Source organism: Drosophila virilis, chromosome 4, assembly GCF_030788295.1.
Source record: "Drosophila virilis strain 15010-1051.87 chromosome 4, Dvir_AGI_RSII-ME, whole genome shotgun sequence".
In the NCBI taxonomy this organism is placed as follows: domain Eukaryota; kingdom Metazoa; phylum Arthropoda; class Insecta; order Diptera; family Drosophilidae; genus Drosophila; species Drosophila virilis.
This window is the reverse complement of record NC_091546.1, coordinates 25,538,531-25,556,569: the sequence shown is the minus strand read 5'-3', so window position 1 is coordinate 25,556,569 and position 18,039 is coordinate 25,538,531. Positions and strand designations below refer to the sequence as shown.

General features: G+C 38.8%; 4 protein-coding genes across 4 annotated transcripts; all 4 read right to left on the bottom strand.

The window, feature by feature from the left end:
- Positions 1 to 2,636: 2,636 nt before the first annotated feature.
- On the bottom strand, positions 2,637 to 3,173 carry LOC6634276 (N-alpha-acetyltransferase 20). Its single transcript, XM_002057657.3, has one exon. The coding sequence runs from the start codon at positions 3,171 to 3,173 to the stop codon at positions 2,637 to 2,639; it is 537 nt and encodes a 178-aa protein (XP_002057693.2).
- Positions 3,174 to 3,226: 53 nt separating this feature from the next.
- Positions 3,227 to 3,991, bottom strand: Naa20B (N(alpha)-acetyltransferase 20 B). The gene has a single exon (XM_032437845.2). It carries the CDS (start codon positions 3,901 to 3,903, stop codon positions 3,367 to 3,369), a length of 537 nt encoding a protein of 178 aa, XP_032293736.1. The 5' UTR covers positions 3,904 to 3,991; the 3' UTR covers positions 3,227 to 3,366.
- Positions 3,992 to 4,749: 758 nt separating this feature from the next.
- On the bottom strand, positions 4,750 to 11,363 carry l(2)k05911 (lethal (2) k05911). Its single transcript, XM_002057659.4, has 5 exons — positions 10,878 to 11,363; positions 5,589 to 6,714; positions 5,391 to 5,526; positions 5,038 to 5,334; positions 4,750 to 4,974 (listed from the first exon to the last, which is right to left on the bottom strand). Exons 1-5 carry the CDS (start codon positions 11,236 to 11,238, stop codon positions 4,819 to 4,821), a joined length of 2,076 nt encoding a protein of 691 aa, XP_002057695.3. The 5' UTR covers positions 11,239 to 11,363; the 3' UTR covers positions 4,750 to 4,818.
- A 1,959-nt stretch (positions 11,364 to 13,322) lies between these two features.
- On the bottom strand, positions 13,323 to 17,916 carry LOC6634279 (uncharacterized). Its single transcript, XM_002057660.4, has 4 exons — positions 17,319 to 17,916; positions 14,228 to 14,626; positions 14,024 to 14,173; positions 13,323 to 13,963 (listed from the first exon to the last, which is right to left on the bottom strand). The coding sequence occupies exons 1-4, from the start codon at positions 17,461 to 17,463 to the stop codon at positions 13,812 to 13,814; spliced, it is 846 nt and encodes a 281-aa protein (XP_002057696.1). The 5' UTR covers positions 17,464 to 17,916; the 3' UTR covers positions 13,323 to 13,811.
- Positions 17,917 to 18,039: the final 123 nt, after the last annotated feature.

Here is an 18,039-nt window from a genome sequence, read left to right as displayed (position 1 = left end):
CACGAAAATTTCTTGGGCGAAAAGCCGAAAAAATTCACATTTCGAAATGAATTTCCTTTATATATTTCGGCTATTCTCTGTATATGTGTGTGTGCGTGTGAGTGTATATATCTGCATGTGTGTAAAGTGCGTCTGCTTGGAAAATTCTATGAATTTTGAGTTTATTTAAAAGAAAAATTGAGCAAGCGGCAATCAGTGGGCGATCACTGGCGGTTGTTTGTACTATTTTTTTTATTTATTTATTTGTACTTATGAGCATTAGGCAGCCCCTGAAAGAGCCGCAAATGCCTGCCAGAGGCATTAGAATTACTTAGGTATATGCTCTTGTTCAACATGCAATAAATTAATGCTGCTCTTTAATTTAAATAGTTTTCGATAGTTCTCTCTTTTTCGAGAACCAGGTAAGAAAAATATGTTTAACAAAATAACAAAAATACGTTTAAATAAAAATAAGTTGAAAACAAATAAGTATTTTTGTCCAAACGTTAGCAACTGATTAAATTTAAAATGTATCTATATAGCTCTTGGTTGAAAGTGTATTTATAAATATGACCGCGACTGTAGCCATCTGGTACTTAAAACGTACATAGGACTGGCAATATGTTTTAGCTTTTTGTCAATTTGATCGGGTGCCAAAAAAGCGAAACGCCAAAAAGAAAACATGTAAACAAATAGGCGCATGCAGCTCGTGCCTGTTTTAGTTCTAGTACATAGAAAAAGCGTCGAATCAGTATATGGTATATTTATGTATATATCTAAAAAAAAAAACAAAAAAACTGTGGACCATCAGCCACCAAATATCATGCACACAATAGTATGAAAGCCAAGTGAATGATACCAAATGGCTGGGTCAGTCAAAAGTTCCTGCAACGTGGCCACATGCTGGGATATATCACAATAAATCACAAAAATAAAGCGAACACTAAAAGATGTTTAAAAACCCAGTCGATACTATATGCATAAGCCTAGCCAGACGAACTAACACAATATATAGCTTATAGAATATGCAATGTCTTCGGCATTAGAGATTCATTCATCTTCAAACAAAAGATACATTCATAGGCAAGATATATATGTGCTAGATAGATGGTCTATTTACATGCCCAGCTTTGACTCTAGACCACCTGCCTACAATTTTAATAGGCTTTTTTCGCACACTTCTTTTAGATGTGTTCATTAATTATCTTTATATATCTATATAAAAAGTTATATATATATCCATGCATGTGAATCTATCCTCTATTTTTGTGCAAAATGCGCCATTAAAATTTATAAATAGATTGTTGAAAAGCGCACAACGCCTGGGTCTGAGTCAACGTGCCTCGAACATTAACCTCATTAGAAGAGCGTAAAGCATTTTGTTTGAATTACGAGTTTGTATATTTGAATACTTCAAGCTTTCAAGTGGCCGACAAATTGACTATAAAGTGGGTGCGGCTGCCCAATAATCGAATTAAGAAACATTGAGATGACGCTGAATTAATTGAGTCGACATCTATTTAAATCTGATCACAATATTCCAACTGCCTGTAACAATTTTTGTAAATTAATTTAAAGCAAAAAATAAAACCTCTGTTCGTTATGCACACATAGATTAATGTCAAGCATGTGTCCACGTAATGAAATATAAATTTCAAACAATATATTTTACTAAAATGAAAGCTTAGTAATTCTAAAAAACTTGTCTGGGTTTTAATAATATTTTACATTAACTATTATTATATGTATTGCAGGCAAAGATTGACGTGAAATCAGCTTAGAGTATCTTGTAGATTCTCCAGTCTGCTCAGATTAAAAATCCACAAATACAGTTTGCTTGTAGAATAATATTTCTTTCGATTCGTTAACACAAATCTTTCAACTATCTAAGTAACTGTCCTATATTTTAAATCCTTCTGTCCCTGATTTTTTAAGCTCTACTGAATCTTAAATTTAGAACAAATCGACTGGTTTGCAACTAGCATAAAATGTATTCGCGTTTTCAAAAAATTTAACCTAAAAACACATTAAAAACACAATTGAACCCAGGAAAACCCCAATAAAAAGTTCATTGCACTCGTCGTTGGCAAATTGAGCGGAATATTTAAACAAATCGCTTAAAAGAAAACTAAATACATGTCATGAATGGATATACAAACAGACACAAAGGCACTGAAAGAAATTCGCCATAACTCAGTGAGGAAATATTTTATGCGTTTCAAGTTGCGCAAATTATAAAAATCAATGCGCGTGTTTTGGACATGCAAATGGCCTGCTGCGTGTCGCATATATACATTATACAACAAAAAGAACAAAAAAGACATCTTTCTATTTGTATTGAAGAAAAAAAAATTGTTGCCAATAAAAAGCCGCAGCATGAGCCTTGACCATTGAAATGGACGCATCGCAAGTGTTTCAATGTTTTTTAATTTATTTTTATTTTTGCAATTAAATTTGTTTGGCATAAAAAATAGCGTTAAGGCGCAGCTGTATGCGTAGCCACATATATATCTATCTTAGATTCTTAGTTTAGTTTTGTGCGTCAGCGGAAATTTGGCTGCCGTTTAAATTTAGCGCAATTGAATCTTTTGCTTAATTAGTCGAACAAATCGAAATGTATGCCAAAAAGAAAAAACAAAAACCTATTATGATCCGTTCTAACTGTAGTCGTCGTCACTATCCTCGTCGGGGGGCAGGCGGACTGACTGCCGGCTGGCGAGCGCTAAGGTTAAGCGTTCCACATCGATCGACAACGGCTTACGCATGTCGAAGGCATCCTCCTCCGGATCGCCGGGATAGTACTCAAGTAGCACACGCCGCAGACAGTAGCCCAGGTTGCAATAGAGCTTGTAGGCGGCCTGGTTGCTGCAGCGCAAATACAGGTCCACATACCAGGCATTCTTTAGGTCCAACATGTGCCCAAAGTGGTTCATAAGGAGAGAGGCGACGCCTAAACGACGATAATCAGAGGACACAGTCAAGGCGCAGACATGACCATGCAGCTCAGTGTGGTCCCTCAGCCCGTCCAAGCACTTGCCAAATATGAAGCCCGCCAACTGGCCATCGGGCGATACAGCAGCCAACGCAAGATCGGGCCACTGGGCCAGATGACGCAGGAAGAAGCTGAGGCGATAGACCTCCGTGAAGGGATCAAAAACCAACGCATTAAATTTAAAAAGATCGTCGAGATGCATCTCGCGTAGACAAGTCATGCTAAAATCGGGAAAATGAGCTAGAAGACAACAAATAGATTTTGATCATGTAGAGTGAGTGTTATTTAAAATCAGCTATGATTCACAATATATATTCAAACAAATTGACAAACTTATCATAAGGCTTTTAATATGGTATTCTTAAGCCTTACCAGACACTTCATCAGCAGTTTCACTAGCTGCTGTCCACCATATTATCCTTCTCCTTCAGGCAAATACGCTCAACGTCTCGCGGCAGTGGCATGCGCATCTCATAGCCGCTATCATTGCCATAGAAATGAGGAAGCCAGCGATACTTTACATAGCCCAACAGCTGATAGAACCTTATAGCTCCTTGATTCTTGCTGCGCACATACAGACATACATACCAATCCCGCTGCCGATCCATGCTGGCATGCAGGCGCTCCATCAAAAGAGAGCCCAGGGCCAAGCGTCGAAATTCATGGTCAATGGACAGGACGCTGACGTGGCCATGGCTGCTAATCAGATCCAAGTTCTTTCCATCGCCAACTAATTCGTCCTTAATGACACGGGTACCCAAAATAAATCCCACCAACTGCTCGTTGGGGGCAACTGCAACTGTAGCCAGCATTGGAAATTCAAGTATCTTATCCATGAAGAATGAGATCGAGTAGACTTCGGTCAGGGGATCAAAAACCATCCTGTTAAACTTAAAGAGATCATCGAAAGTGAATTCGCGTAATGCAGTCATAATGCCATAGGTTTCTTTTTCTCTAAACGATAAAGTTCAAAACGAATTGATGTATACTACTGATATTTGTTTCACATAAACTAACCAATTTGTAGAGAGTTGGACGTTTAATTCAAAGAAAAAACAAAACACGATTTTTAAATCCAAATTGAGTCAAAATTGGAATACAATCAACCGAACCTTCTACCGTATTAGTTGGATAAACAAGGGTCAAACCTAAACCTGAAAAAAAACATCAAATGGATTAGTAAGGACAATTTTTCCTGTGTTGTTAGTTAATATTTAATACATTATTGGTTATTAAAAATATGTAAACGCAATTAATATATATGAAAAAGCAAGGGTATGGATTCAATAAAGGTTTGCTAACCAAAACACAGAAAAATTAGCTAGACTTGATTCAAATAGATTTTTGGATCTCAAGCTAAAAAATGTCAAATCTCAGACAAACAATCTAATCGCTATTCAATAACAAGTTAACAGAGGGGCAAAGGTACAATTTGTTGTCTAACTTTGTCTCTATTCATTTTACCATGCCGTCTTATTGGAAAAAGTTGACTTGACAAAATTACCCACCTTTTGTGATTTTTTGTAACGAAAAACATGTTGCATACTTTGGGGCTGTCAATAAATTCCATCTTAGCAAAAACCAAAACCTATTTTAGTGCACTTTTATTGTTGTTTTTCAAAATCGCACTGCAACTTCGCAAATAGGCTTCAAATGCCGCCAGCTGCAATTTTTAGCTGTTTTCTATGTCACTAACAATAATATTGTCACTAATAATATTAAAGTCCATAACTCATTGAGTTACACATTTAACAGGAAAAACGTATTTAAATATAGCGTAAATGCAGTTTATAATGTTTATTACACTTGTCTCAATATCACGACCTAATCTATACAAAATACTACGTTCATTTGATGTTCTTGTAGATCCATGGCAGCAACGAGGTGACACGTGTGTAGACTCCAGGATACTGTCCTTTGCCGCAGCCAATGCCCCACGAGACGATGCCCACCTGGGTGTAGCGGCTGCCTTCATTGACGATCATCGGGCCACCAGAGTCGCCCTGTTAAGGATTGGCAAGATTAGTTTTATTAATTATAGAGGCAATAAAAAGACTTTGACTAACGCTGCACGAATCCTTGGCAGCCTGGCCAGCACAGATCATCGACTCAATGATGCCGCCGGGCGCAGCACGTCCATATTTCTGAGCGCACTCTGCATTCGCCCAAATTGGTATGTCCACCTTTTGTAGAATCGATGGCTGCGGTCCGTTCTCGCGCAGACTGCCCCAGCCGGCGACGGTGGCTACCTGGCCGCTGTAGGAGCGCGACTGTTGAGCCAGCGAGGTGGGCAGACAAATCGGCTGGATCTCGTTGCTGAACGGCACCGGCTCGCTCAACGTTAAAATAGCAATATCATTGTGCTAGTATACAGAAGTTATCACTGAGTGTTGCAGTCGGTAGCCCCAATGTCACTTACCAGCGTGCTGAACTCGAAGCCCTTGTGCCGCACCAGGCGTTTGATGCGACGCGAGACGTGCTGCACCTCGAAGTCGGTGCGTATATTGTAGTCGCCCAGATGGGCAGTTAGAGCTGCCACATCCCATGATGTCATCCTAGAATTTGTAATACAACAATAATATTCAATTTCAATTAGCCTCAATTTTGAGTAATTTACCTTGCTACACAATGGGCTGCTGTGAGAATGTGATTGTTGGTTATCAAGCTGCCCCCACAAAACTGTTTTCCGGACTTGAAAAGCACCGCAATCCAAGGGAACTCATACGGACTGGCGTTATTGCCGCCCACAATGCGTTCCTGATCGGGTGAAACTGGGTTCTTGTGACCGCACTGCAGTGGCAGGCCCTCTGGACTAAATCCGCTGCTCGGTCGGCGCGTTGTCGTGGATGTTGTCGTTGATGCCACCGGGTGGCTGGGCCGTCTGGTGGTGGTTGAAGGTCTGCTCCCTGGACGTGGTGTGGTGCGCCGTGTGGTCAGCACCGAACTTGGCGTAGAGGGGTAAGGTCGCGTGGTCGGATGCGTTGGATACTGATGACTCGGAGGATGAGTCGGTATCGGAGGTGGCCAACCGCCAACGGTGGGCGGATGCGTCGGTATTGGTGGCGGCCACTGTGGTAGGCCACCAGCAAATGTGCCAAAAGGCCATTGATACGGATAAACGGCGGTAGTAGGTGGTGTCGGCGAAGGGGCTGGGGCGGGTTGCGCCGGTTGCGACTCGGGTGCATTGGCCTCAATTGTGTTCATATCCTGAAAGTCGGGCGTGTCCTCAACGCTGTTAACATTGTCTATAGGATCTGAATCATGCTCTGCATTATCGAGGGTCTGATCTGGTTGCCCATTTGCAGGCTCCTCCTCTCCTTCAGCTTCGTCAACCTCATCGGCAACTGTCAATGGTTTCTCCGTTGTTGTCGTTGTGGTTGTCGTTGATGTTGTTGTCGGTATCGATATCGGAAAGATTCCAAGCGTGTTTGTATCCATGTTCGGGCAACAGATGCCATTGTTAATGCGTCCCAGCTGATCATAAAAATTACATATATCAGATCCAAGCCCCAGCGAGCCTGGCGGCTGCCATTGACGAACTGCTATGAAGGACAATTGCCGCGCCACGCGAAAATACTGCGGGCAACTGTTGATGCGAACGCATAGGCCAGGCTGGCCCCTGGCGGTCAGACACCTGGAGCCCTCCCAGGCTCCGCCGCCAGCCAGACCGGCCTGCAGTAGAAACAGGCTCGGATCAAATAAAAGTTGTCGCTGTGTCCGGGCGTTGCTTGGCGATAAATACGCTATTCAAATCAATCAAAATTAGGAGACATCATTATTCGTTGGCATTTTGTGTTTTAAGATAAATTTGTAAATGAAACGGAAAGATTTGTTACAATTTCTCTAATTGAACGATATCTTATTATCTAGACAACAATTGGTTCAAAATCAAGCTTTTAAAGTATTTAAATTAATCGTAAATGTAAACATAAAGGTATTTAATCTTCGACATCCACAAAAAAACAGTTCAATTAGCAGTGTAAAATATGTAAGTAAATTTTCAATTTAATACTTTTCTTTTATTATTTCAATCAGTACCTTCTGATCTCTATCAAGCGAATGACTATAAGAAGAAAGTATAGTAACAAATATGTAACTTGTATGATATCATCATTGTGGCATATTTAAATTGAAGGCCTCCTTTCCCTAATAGCATAATACTGTGAGGTAACCTTTGAAGGCTCCTCTGATCGGATCAGCCTCACCCTGGCGAGTCTTTTTATCTATTTGATGATAACTTAAGGAATACCACTACTTTTTGCATTAAATAACTTTTATTCATTATTATTCATATTTTATTTCGCGTAGCTTCTATTTACAGTAATTTTGAGAAAAGTTCAAGTCAAACCTTTTTCACATTTCGCTCGCCCAATTTTAACAAAATTTGTTGTAATATGTTTATAATACTATGCGGAACTAGTTACTCCCAAATAAATAGCCATTGACCTGTTAGTCGACAGCTGTCATAACAATTTAAAATCCATCAAAAGTGAATTGTGCCATTATCAATAAACATAAAAATGTGTGCATGTATTGGGCCACATGAGTAACAGGTAGTTTGGCTTTCTTTGGGTATATATTATGCAGTAAAATTCAAGTCCAATGAATCAGAGTCAAAAATGTGTGTGCCCACTAACATTTTTGTTGGGCTGCTTGGCTTCCTTCGTAATATGCAAATATCATTTACAAAATGCCTAATCAGAATGCGTAGCACGTCTGCAACGTGGTCTCCATTACGCCTTGTCCACGACCAGGGCGAAACACGTGCATGCGAGCATTTCTGAATACACCTTCGAAGTGTAGCCTATCGGACCAAATGCATTTTTAAGTATCCATTAGCACTACACTTTGCTAACGAAAACAAATGTTTGCAAAGCTTGCAAAAAGAATTTAAACAACAACTAGCCAAGATTTTCAGAAACTGAGAAAATTAAGCAAGTCTGCCCAAATAACCCAAATAACCTCTGAACTTAAGTTACCTTGGCCTGCGTTTCTCAGTCCATTCATCAGCATTTAGCCAGTAAAATTAGGCATTTTAAATTTCCTTTACATCAATAATAATACATTTTGGGTAACTCAAAAAGTCAAATACTTTGGCTAAGAATATTTGATTATCTCCCATTCCCCACTCTCTCAAAATTATAATAATAAAGAAACATAACAATCGGATAAGTATATGTTATTTTGTGTAACTATATATATATAGAAGGCAACTGGAATGTTGGTCAAGTTTTTAAGGGTATCTAGTAGTCGAACACTCCAGGAAAGATAACATTAATTGTTGGTTTTAATTCAGGAGGGCAAAACTATTGGGCACTGTGACAAAGGCTTCATCAAAGACTTTTAAAAAAAGCGCATATAATGTTTATTTAATTTAAAATAAACAAAACAAAGAACGTTATTTCAATTTATTTATTAAAGACGGTCTTGACGTCATGCAATTAATAATATGTACCTTAATAATGCTTGTCAGATAAGTTTTGTGTTAATTGCCTATGATTTGCATCGTGGTGTGTGTGATTCCCATTTAAGCTCTTAGTTAAGGCCTATAATACACAATGTGAGCTCATAAAACAGTATGCACACTGTCAGACGAAACTAAACGAGTCGTTTTGGTGAGCACATAAATCAAGTCGATATTTGATATGGGCCACACGCGAAATGCTAAATAAATTAAACAAATGGCAGTTTTGTGTTAACTTGAAAGAACAAAAAGAGCAGAGCATGGACAAAGACAGCGAACAAAAGCAGCCTAGATCATTTTTAAGAAGCTGCCAATGGGCTTGACACATACCCACATACAGACATACATGCACATATGCCAGACATAAATATATGACAAGTGACAGTAGAAAGTTGCTTAGGGGGAGCGACACGACGGCTTACAATGAAATGTTGTCAATTGTGCGTTGAAAGGCGCACAACACAGAAACATAAAAAAAAGCAAGGCATGAAAAAAAATGGCACAGCAATTGTCATTCAGCTTGAAAAGCGCTTAAGTTTATTGTCAATATTCTGGCTTTTGTTTTTGTCAAAATTTTCAACGCACAGAAATGTCAAATATTGAGTAATCACGCTAAGCGTGGACCCCAGCTTCGAATTGGCTCGCAGCGTGAACGAATGCTAAGTAAATATTGGCTGGTCTTCTTTTCTTATTATTATTATTTTTTTTTTTTGTGGGCTTGGTGCTTTGTCAATAACGCGACAGATTGGCTAAAAAATTGTGCCTAGCCGTATAGTTTTTTGCTTATTTGTTTAAGTAGTTGTAAAATCTTTCAAAAGGCTAATGAACTTTTAATCTGTGCCTAGCTCGTTGGCTTTTAACAGCTCGTAATCATATTTTACTACATATTACTTTGGAGATTTCCTTCAGATTTGAGTCAGAAACGCCCCCTAGAGTTACAAACTTATTAACTTGTGTGTCAAGCAGGTAGCACAAGGTACCTAAGATAACCAAAGATAAGACTGCAATGGGCCAGCCCACAAGTTCAAGGTCTAAACCTAGCTGCCGTCCGCCAAGTCGTAAGCGTTGCCTGCACAAATTAAACTGGATTAATATGGGCACAGACTGATGTAAAATCTTGAAATACGCTGCAGGACATGTAAGCAACAAGCTGGGCCACCTTTATTAAAATAATTTTAATACGGATAGGCAAGCGTGTCCATATAACTTACATTCATTGCGATGTCTGTCAGCTGAGGCTAACAAATCGAAGCGCCCTGGGAACTGAAAACTCGAATTATGTATAGAGTAGGCTAATTTGCGAGCATTTTTTATTTTCTCTGCCGAAATCCATTAATAGGCTTAAGTTGTCGCGATGTTTTCAAAGCTAAACATAAGCAAAGATCACGCCTGTTCTACCCTTTTGTCTAATTGTTGGCCATAAATAAAAGGCGACGAGAACTCGTGTCGACAAGCCCACAGTTCTGGGCCGTCGATTGCGTGGAAGTGCGCCAATTTGAGAGCTCTATAAAATACGCCTCAACTACGGCACATGCTGTCTATCTCGGAAGTGAGAATGTGTACAAAGCATAGAAAGTTGGCGTTTGCTCCAGAGAACTCAGCCACAAAGTGGAACAAAGGGGCCGAGCAGAGAGACGGACGCGGTAAAAAGCGATTCACAAACAACGTATTCCCTTTATTTTCACTAGGCGATTTATAGATTTCTGAAGGTCACACAAGCAATTCGATTGCGTGCCAAGCATAAATTGATCGGCTAATATAGCGTTACGAAAAGTCGTTGAACTTTCGTGTGATGTCTTGCAGCATGTAATGTAAATATTGTTATAACTTAAAATAGAGCTGGAAATAATATTTGATTTGTTTTGCAACTAAGAAAAAAACTTAGATAGTCGAGCAGAAAATATGGTCAATTGTTGATTAGCAACTTTTTTGTTTCAATTTTAAAAAGAATTTCTTGGGGTTCTTTCTTATCGCACACACGCTAATTTTCAGAATCCGACTTTGACCGTCAGCTTTTTTACTTCTGCTCACTATTAATTTAATACAAAATAAAATGCTTTTATTCAGCTTACAAATTTATTTTTATAGTCAAAAGATATCAAACATTTAAGTGTAAATGTTTTCTAACTAATTCCTGTTCTATGGCTTTGTCCTAAATATTAAAATATTGGCTTTTCAAAAAATTTACTTAATTCAATTTATTTGCAAATAACTTCTTGTTAAATTTCTGCTCACATTTGTAAATTTCCGCTTTTTACAAATCTTTAAATTTGCTAGTTCGTTGCGTAAGTCTTTTGTTTTTCACGAGTTTTGAATTCGAATGTTAATTGTGGAGATCCTTTAATTTTTGTTTTCTGCAGCATTCTTATTTCCTAAGTCTTTATTTAATCCTTTACAAATTCAGTTTTTATTTAGGCATTGCTTAGCATCCAGTTTACTCACCATCCGCGGGGACATCAAAGGCTTGTTCTGCTGTGGCATTGGGCGCGGCCAGGGATTCCACAGCCTTTGTTTTTAGAATTGGATCTGATAATGTTGTTGTTAATGTTCTTATCGATGGCACATCCTCAGCTAATGTCGTTTTAAAATGCAACAAATGCACACAAAGTAATAAAATTCGCAAAAATGCAAACATTTTGCCCGCAAAATACTTTTTTTTTCTGTATATTTTTATTTTTACTATTTTGTTTTCGTTTAAGCTCAGCGAGAATTGCAGACCATATATAAATGTTACAATATAGTATATAACCGCACTCCGAAACGCTTCTTGCTTTAGAATGCGACGCACGTTGCCCGATGGCATTCACCTGGGCGGGCAGACGGCTCAGAATATGTTCTCGCCTGGGTCTTGTCCCACAATCGATATCGTTTAGTCTGCGCGCGCTTATTAGAGACAGGACCGTTGGCTAGCAAGGTCCGCAAGCTTCTGAGCCAACTGACTTCGACAAAGTTTGGTTAACAGCTATGCCGCGGCCAGTCGACAGCAGCGCCAGCGCCAGCGGCAGCGATGACAGCGAAGTTGAAATCGGCGCAGACGTAGACGGAGACGCAGCCGAAACGTCAATTATTTTCGCACATTGATTTGCCTGTTTTTCGATACATGATAGGCAGAGTATTGGCCGTCTTTTGGTTACCTTTTTGCTAATCTCTAATGCACAAGCAGTTTTCATTTGGAAACTAGTTATTTAAATGCTTGCTCTTGCTCCTGTTCCTTTGCCGCCTTGGCTCGCGGCCAGACATAAGCCAAACACGCGCGTTGCACCAAATCTAGACAAACTGGGATTTAGACCGGCACCCGATTACTGTGTCGGTGCATACTGTTAAAAGGCCAACAAGATCTCCGCTTTCTAGCATTGTCATTATGATGCACTGGCAGAAGAGGCGCATCTTATTTGATGGAAGGTAATTACAAAAATTATCAACTTTTAGATTGTTAATTAATAAATAATTCTCAGATATTTTTAACCCTTTTACCTTAAGTATCTCAAAGTGTATTTGCTACATATGCAAATTAATAATAATAAATAATATTATTTGATTGTCAATTATCAGAAGGAGGAAGACAAGCATTTGTATAAGGACCTTACAGCGCCAAATTAGTAAAAAGATCATTAATTCTGCTTCAATTCATGATAATCAAAAAGTTAGGCGACATTTAAAATATGTTGCAGCGTACGGGGTACCACAGAAGTGCTGTAAGCTTCGTCAGTATTTTGTATAAAAAATACATATGCATTAGTACATAAATGCAGTCATAAGAATCCGAGTACACTTGGACTACGCTTGGTACACAGACTATTCATAGTCTTATTATATATAGATATATGGTACCGTGTTTAATAAAAACAAAACAATTTTTAAGCAAAATATTATTTGCTTGTAAATTATTCTATTTAGCAGTGTAATCGTACTAGTTTTAAAATTGATCTTCGAAATTTTTCCCAGTGTAGCCTCAGAATTCAAAATGCCGTTTAAATTACTTGATATATATAAAGATAACTCGTAGCTAGAGTATGGCTAGATCTTTCTGCTCTTAATAACTAAGGAAACGATTTAAACTAGAATATCAAAGCCAAATGCAAAATAATAATTTCAATTTTTTAAGGTTCGTTCAATTCAACATATTCAATTGAAAACTTGAATATCGTAGACATGCCTTACGTTCCATTCCATTCCAACAAGTAAAGCATATTGCTTACTTAATTTCTCTTTGTCAAGCTATGGCGTGCAGTCGAATACTTTTTTTCAATCAAATAGTAAATAAATAAATGATGAGAGCAAAATGCAGCCTTTAGTGAAGAAAAATATGCGCAGTTGTAGCTGACGCTGTGCAGGATTCAATTAGCAATCAAATAAATCAAGATCCAGTCCAAGCGTATTGTCACGAACTGCGGCTGCGCTTCATGTGTTAAAAATATCAAAAATGAAATCAATTGTTGTCGAGAATTGCCCGGTTCATTGTTAACCCACTTGATTCCCTCGCACAATCCCTAAATGCTCGCCCACCTGAAATCCAATCTCGAGTGTCACGGTCATGGTGGCCCCAACCTTTTGGCGAGATGGCAAATGGGAAACAATTGGCCTGTATATATCAATATTGTGCCAACTAATTGTCTGTAATTGGTCGCCAAGGGGCATTTGCCTGTTGATTGATGATCGCAAAGTGTTCTTGATTCGATGTGGAGTGTTGAGCCGATCAAGCATCAAGCTTAAAAGGCGGCTGGGGAAAAGCACTCACATTCTTAAATGCGTTAAATTTGAATTACAATTACAGGTAGGTTAAGCCGAGCAATTTCCAATATCTAAATTTTTCGGGTTAAAAAACAGACAAATACGTGATTTTGCTCAAGCAACCTTTTACTCAGACTAAAAATAAAAGTAGGCACATTCGAACCCTAGTATTTCTTTATTCTGATTGTTTATATCAAGACCTCCTGTTTTAAAAATTGATCCCAGTTTTTCAGAACCCCAACTACCGTAAAGTGCGCTACATAGTATCTCTACAGGTGCACCATATTTATTTCATTTGTATTGCATGCTTTTAGGATCGACCAAAAATGTATCCAATGCCCATCAAACATTTTCGGTCTGGTTAACATAAAATAGTTGAAAAGCCAATTGAAATGTTATCAATTATTCATTACAGTTTAATAATTTTGAAATATTTGAACATCTGTAAATTTAAAGATGTTTTTTTTTTCACATAAATAAATATGAATTTCGTTTTGTTCGAGTAACAATTCTTGCCGAAAATTGCTGACAATTGAATAAGCACAGTAATTATTTGGAAACAGCATTTTAAATAATTGATATTTCGTAAATAATAATTAAAAACTAATTAGCTACAAAATGCATACAATTTGAGCTTTGAGCACTTTACTGTACCAAGAATTTTTCTATAGGAACCGGGGCGAAGAACTCGTTGATATGCTCAACTAAAATGGGCGCCCATTGCTCACGGGTGGCGGGAATACCGACGCGGGTAATCTCTGGCAAATTCTCATTGACCAGATTCAGGATCATAGCATCTGCAGGGAATACACACAGGTTTAGAAATATCTGATTTTCTATATGTGGCAGCTACTTACTTAGATTGCGGTCCGAAAATATGCCATTGGCCAAGACACGAGCACTGCCAACATTTACATTCGCATTCAGGCGATGCAAACTAAGGCGCTGGTTTCCACTGGGCAGCTGCTCAATGTGTCCATCGGTTAGAATGGTGGCCTTGACGTCGTCTATTCATTGAATCGTTTAATTCCAAGGCTCGAATTACTTGCAGAGAAACTTACCAATGGTTATGTTAAATGGTCCCTTGGGAACCAAACGCAGACCGCCAAACTTAACGTCCGCCTTGAAGTATCCGCCAGCCTTCAACTGTGGCAGCTCCACGCCCAATTTGATGACAAAGCCGCTGTCCGTGAAATTGGATGCAACGTTGTGGACTTTCAGCCCACTGATGCCGTAAATTTCCATGTTCTTTATAAGCAGTCCGCCTTGTATTCCGTCGTTCGAGTACCGAAAGATGCCGCGCTTGTAGAAATATGGATCAATGGAACCCAAACCATACTCCGGCAGACCCTGATACCTCAATCTTGGCACAATCGAATCGAACAGTCCTCGTATGCACTCATCCAGTTCCGACGAGCTAAGGCTGCAGGCAGCGAGGTCATCACTAGACGTACGTGGTACTGTAAGTAAGTAAGTAGCGAAAGTGGTAGATATTAGTACATAGCTGTTATTGCTGGCCAAAAGCCAAAAGCCAGTCGGTTAAGTCATAGCCAAGCTGAGAGCGTGCTTATTAAACTCAGCCAGGCATGCATCATTGCGCATAGCGCCTTTCGATGCATGTGGCCATGCATGGCTTAGTTCACAGTTTGACATGCCTTGCACAGGTTTTTCTTCAGTTTTGACATTCAAATTGCGTCTGTTGTGGCTCTTCGTGCCTTGCGTGCCTTGTGTCAGGGCGACAGGTGACAACGACGCGTCGCAGTCAAGGTCTCTGATCTGGGCCCCACACGTGGCGAACCAATTGAAGTTTAATGATCCGTTGGTTGACATGAACGAATTGTAGAATAAGCTCTGCCTTAGCAATAGGTCTAGATCAGAAAGCTGTCTACATTAATTCTTAAACTGACGTCAGCAGGTACGATTTTTTTAATAAATATGTACCGAATCCAAACATAAACTTGAATGCTGCTACATCGAAAGAAATATCGCAAGAACTGGTTTTTTGCATTTGCGACTCACTAAAATCAGACATACAACATTTTTGAGCCAATTTTAATATCAAAAACAAAGTACTTTTATATATTTTTTAGAACACAAGACAGCTGTAATAGGTTTTCTATATTACATACAACAAAATTGATCTTATTAACCTGGATCTGTTATCTTCATTATAACCTTTTGCCACAAATGCGAATGACACATTTAATTTAACTTTTAAAGCTTTTCACATAAAAATGGATTATTATGTGTTTCTTTAAGCGACATTCCTGCCAATAAAACTTCTGAGCGGAAACGAAAAAAAAGGGTTGCAATTATCTTTAATATGCCATACAATTAAAGCAGAAAATTACCCAAGTAAGTATTTATAAAGTCGCAAATTGCGCTCGATGAAGAGACAAGACTTTGTTCACCTTCCATTTGTGTTTAACTACTCTTACGGCGATTAAGCCTGTGATTTGACTAAGCAATTTGAAAGTCTGTAATTTTGCTGCCAAATTTTGAGTGCTTGCGTGTCTTGGGGCTTTGCGTTTTCGCTGCCTGCTGACAAGTTCAATGTCAAAGGTGACAAAGAGCAAACAAAAATAGTTTCAACTAACAACTAACTAAAAATAAATATACATTCCTTCAAGCGTCAAAATTTCGGGGCGTCGCTAATGTTTTTAAGTTGCCCTTTTCTTTGTTGACAGGTTTGAAGTGAAGTTCGTTGCCTAAGTCTTTCGTTTGCACAAACCTCGGTGGAAATGTCGATAAATTTCAAGCGCCCTTTTGTTGCTCTAGCAGTTGGTAATGTTATCATTGCTCGACATTTTACGCAATTAGATATAAATTACAATTGCAACGATCAGCGCACAAACTTAAAGGCACAGCGACGTCGACGCCGCTTTCGCATTGATGTAGGTCAGTTTTTAGCTATGTGCTTTTGAGAAATGCGCCAGCCAGCAGCCGGTTTTTTGTTGTTCGGCAGTTGTTGTTTCATTTTGTATTATAAGCCTCCTTGTTGTCGCTGCTGCTATTGACGCGAACTATTTTCGCAAGAGCCCAAAAGCAAATATATCTATATCAATTTGTTTTTTTTTTTTTGCTTTGCGGTTGATTTAATTATTGCAATTGGAGATTTATAATTTATTGTGGCTTTGCGCGGCTAGTTTGTTTTGCATAATCAATCAATTTATTTTTTGCAGTGTGAGCCTGAGAATTTGTGTTTGTGCAAGCCACATAAGCACAGTTTGACAGTCACTGAATTACGGCATTCACTTTCAGTGCGGCTTTTGTTATTGCCTTGTTGCGGTTTTATAACTTTTACCACACACACGAAAAACAAAAATAAGCAAACTACAAATGAAAACGAAAATATATGTCAAGTTCAAGCAGCGCAGATTTTTTATGACTGTCTTGGGTGTTAAAAGTCAAGCAAATAAAAAGTTTTTTTTCTTCAATTTTTGGTAGGCAGACCCGCTAATTTCTACAGATATTTATTTTTCTACTGTTACGCATGGTAATATTTTACCTGAAATCTCATTTAAAACACACTTTGCAATTGGGGTTGCGTCGGGGTGTTGAAGGTTGTTGGCGTATATAATATTTACTACTGTATTGACAAACTCTTCAAGTCGCACAGACGGCACACAACGCACCTATACATGGCTTTAAAATAAATAACCCCATTTATTAGTTTAATTATGCTGTAGGCTTTGAAGGATATTACGCGTTGACAACATAATTCTAGCCTTAAGTTATACTCGCGTCTTGACTGTTTTTAAACGAGCTTTTATCTAAAAATTTTAATAATATCCAGGAGCTTATATGATAGCAAATTTTAATCTAACAATGACATGATTGAGTTTCTTTTTCTAATGTTTGTAGCTCAACATTTCCTGTAATATATTTCCACGAAAGCAATTACGCAACAGCCTTCAGCTTTTGCAGACGTCAGATTCAGATACTCGTATGTTTGTCATGTAACTGAATTAAAATTCATTTCAATTTCCAATTTTCGCTTTGGCAAATAAAAGAGTTTGGCAACAAACTTGTTTCACTGCCTCGATTTTTCATTTTGCTTTTCATTTAAATATCAAGTTCTTGCAGTCTTGTTGCATAAGCACAACCGCATAATACATAATTGTGAGCATATACATATATATATATATCTACCTGTATCCGTTTGTGAGCCTGGCGAGGAGTCGGCCACATATTCCGCCTCCTGTGGGTCGCTTGTGTCGGGTGCTGACAGCGCGGCCGACGCAGCACTTCCGAGTGAGACTGCCGCGATGGTTAGTAAAATGTAAAACGCTTGCATCTCTCTTCTTTTCTTTACTTTTTTATTTTTGAGTCGCTGTTGTTGTCAGTTTGGACAACGCTTTTCACAATTGGCAATCTTAACTAGTTTTAATTGAATTTTTGTTGTGCTTTGACGATTTTGTGGCTTGATTTAACACATGCACAAACACAAGCGCACAAGAGGGCAATTTTCGCTTGGCTTTTTTTTTTTGCGTAATTTTAAAACCGGCTTTACTTTTATTTCTACATGAATTTTAACAGTTTGTTGTTGCTGTCGTTTTCTCGGTTAACTGCAATTGTTGCTGCAATTGCGCACACAAGCCCACAAAAACACACACTAACAACACACAGACCTGCACACACACCTACACACTGCGCTAGCCAATTGCCAAAGACACACAATTCGCTGCTAAAAAAACTTCAAAAATCAGCGAACAATTTCGTTGGCGGCCCGCCGCTTGCAAATCTTCAAATGAGCGCTGCATAAAATTCACGTTTATTTATAGTTTTCAGCTCGGGTTTTTAAGTTTTTCCATGCGCGCGCTGCCGAAAAAACAAACACACACACACACAGCAAAACATACCCAATTCGAAG

Excerpts from the sequence above, each read along its gene's own strand:
- LOC6634276 (XM_002057657.3), bottom strand. The coding sequence starts at position 3,173 with ATGCATCTCGACGATCTTTTTAAATTTAATGCGTTGGTTTTTGATCCC.
- Naa20B (XM_032437845.2), bottom strand. The coding sequence starts at position 3,903 with ATGACTGCATTACGCGAATTCACTTTCGATGATCTCTTTAAGTTTAAC.
- LOC6634279 (XM_002057660.4), bottom strand. The coding sequence starts at position 17,463 with ATGCAAGCGTTTTACATTTTACTAACCATCGCGGCAGTCTCACTCGGA. Across the intron at positions 14,627-17,318 it reads AGGCTCACAAACGGATACAG|TACCACGTACGTCTAGTGAT; the intron begins GTAGATATATAT and ends ACTTACTTACAG. Across the intron at positions 13,964-14,023 it reads ATTTTCGGACCGCAATCTAA|ATGCTATGATCCTGAATCTG; the intron begins GTAAGTAGCTGC and ends TATTCCCTGCAG.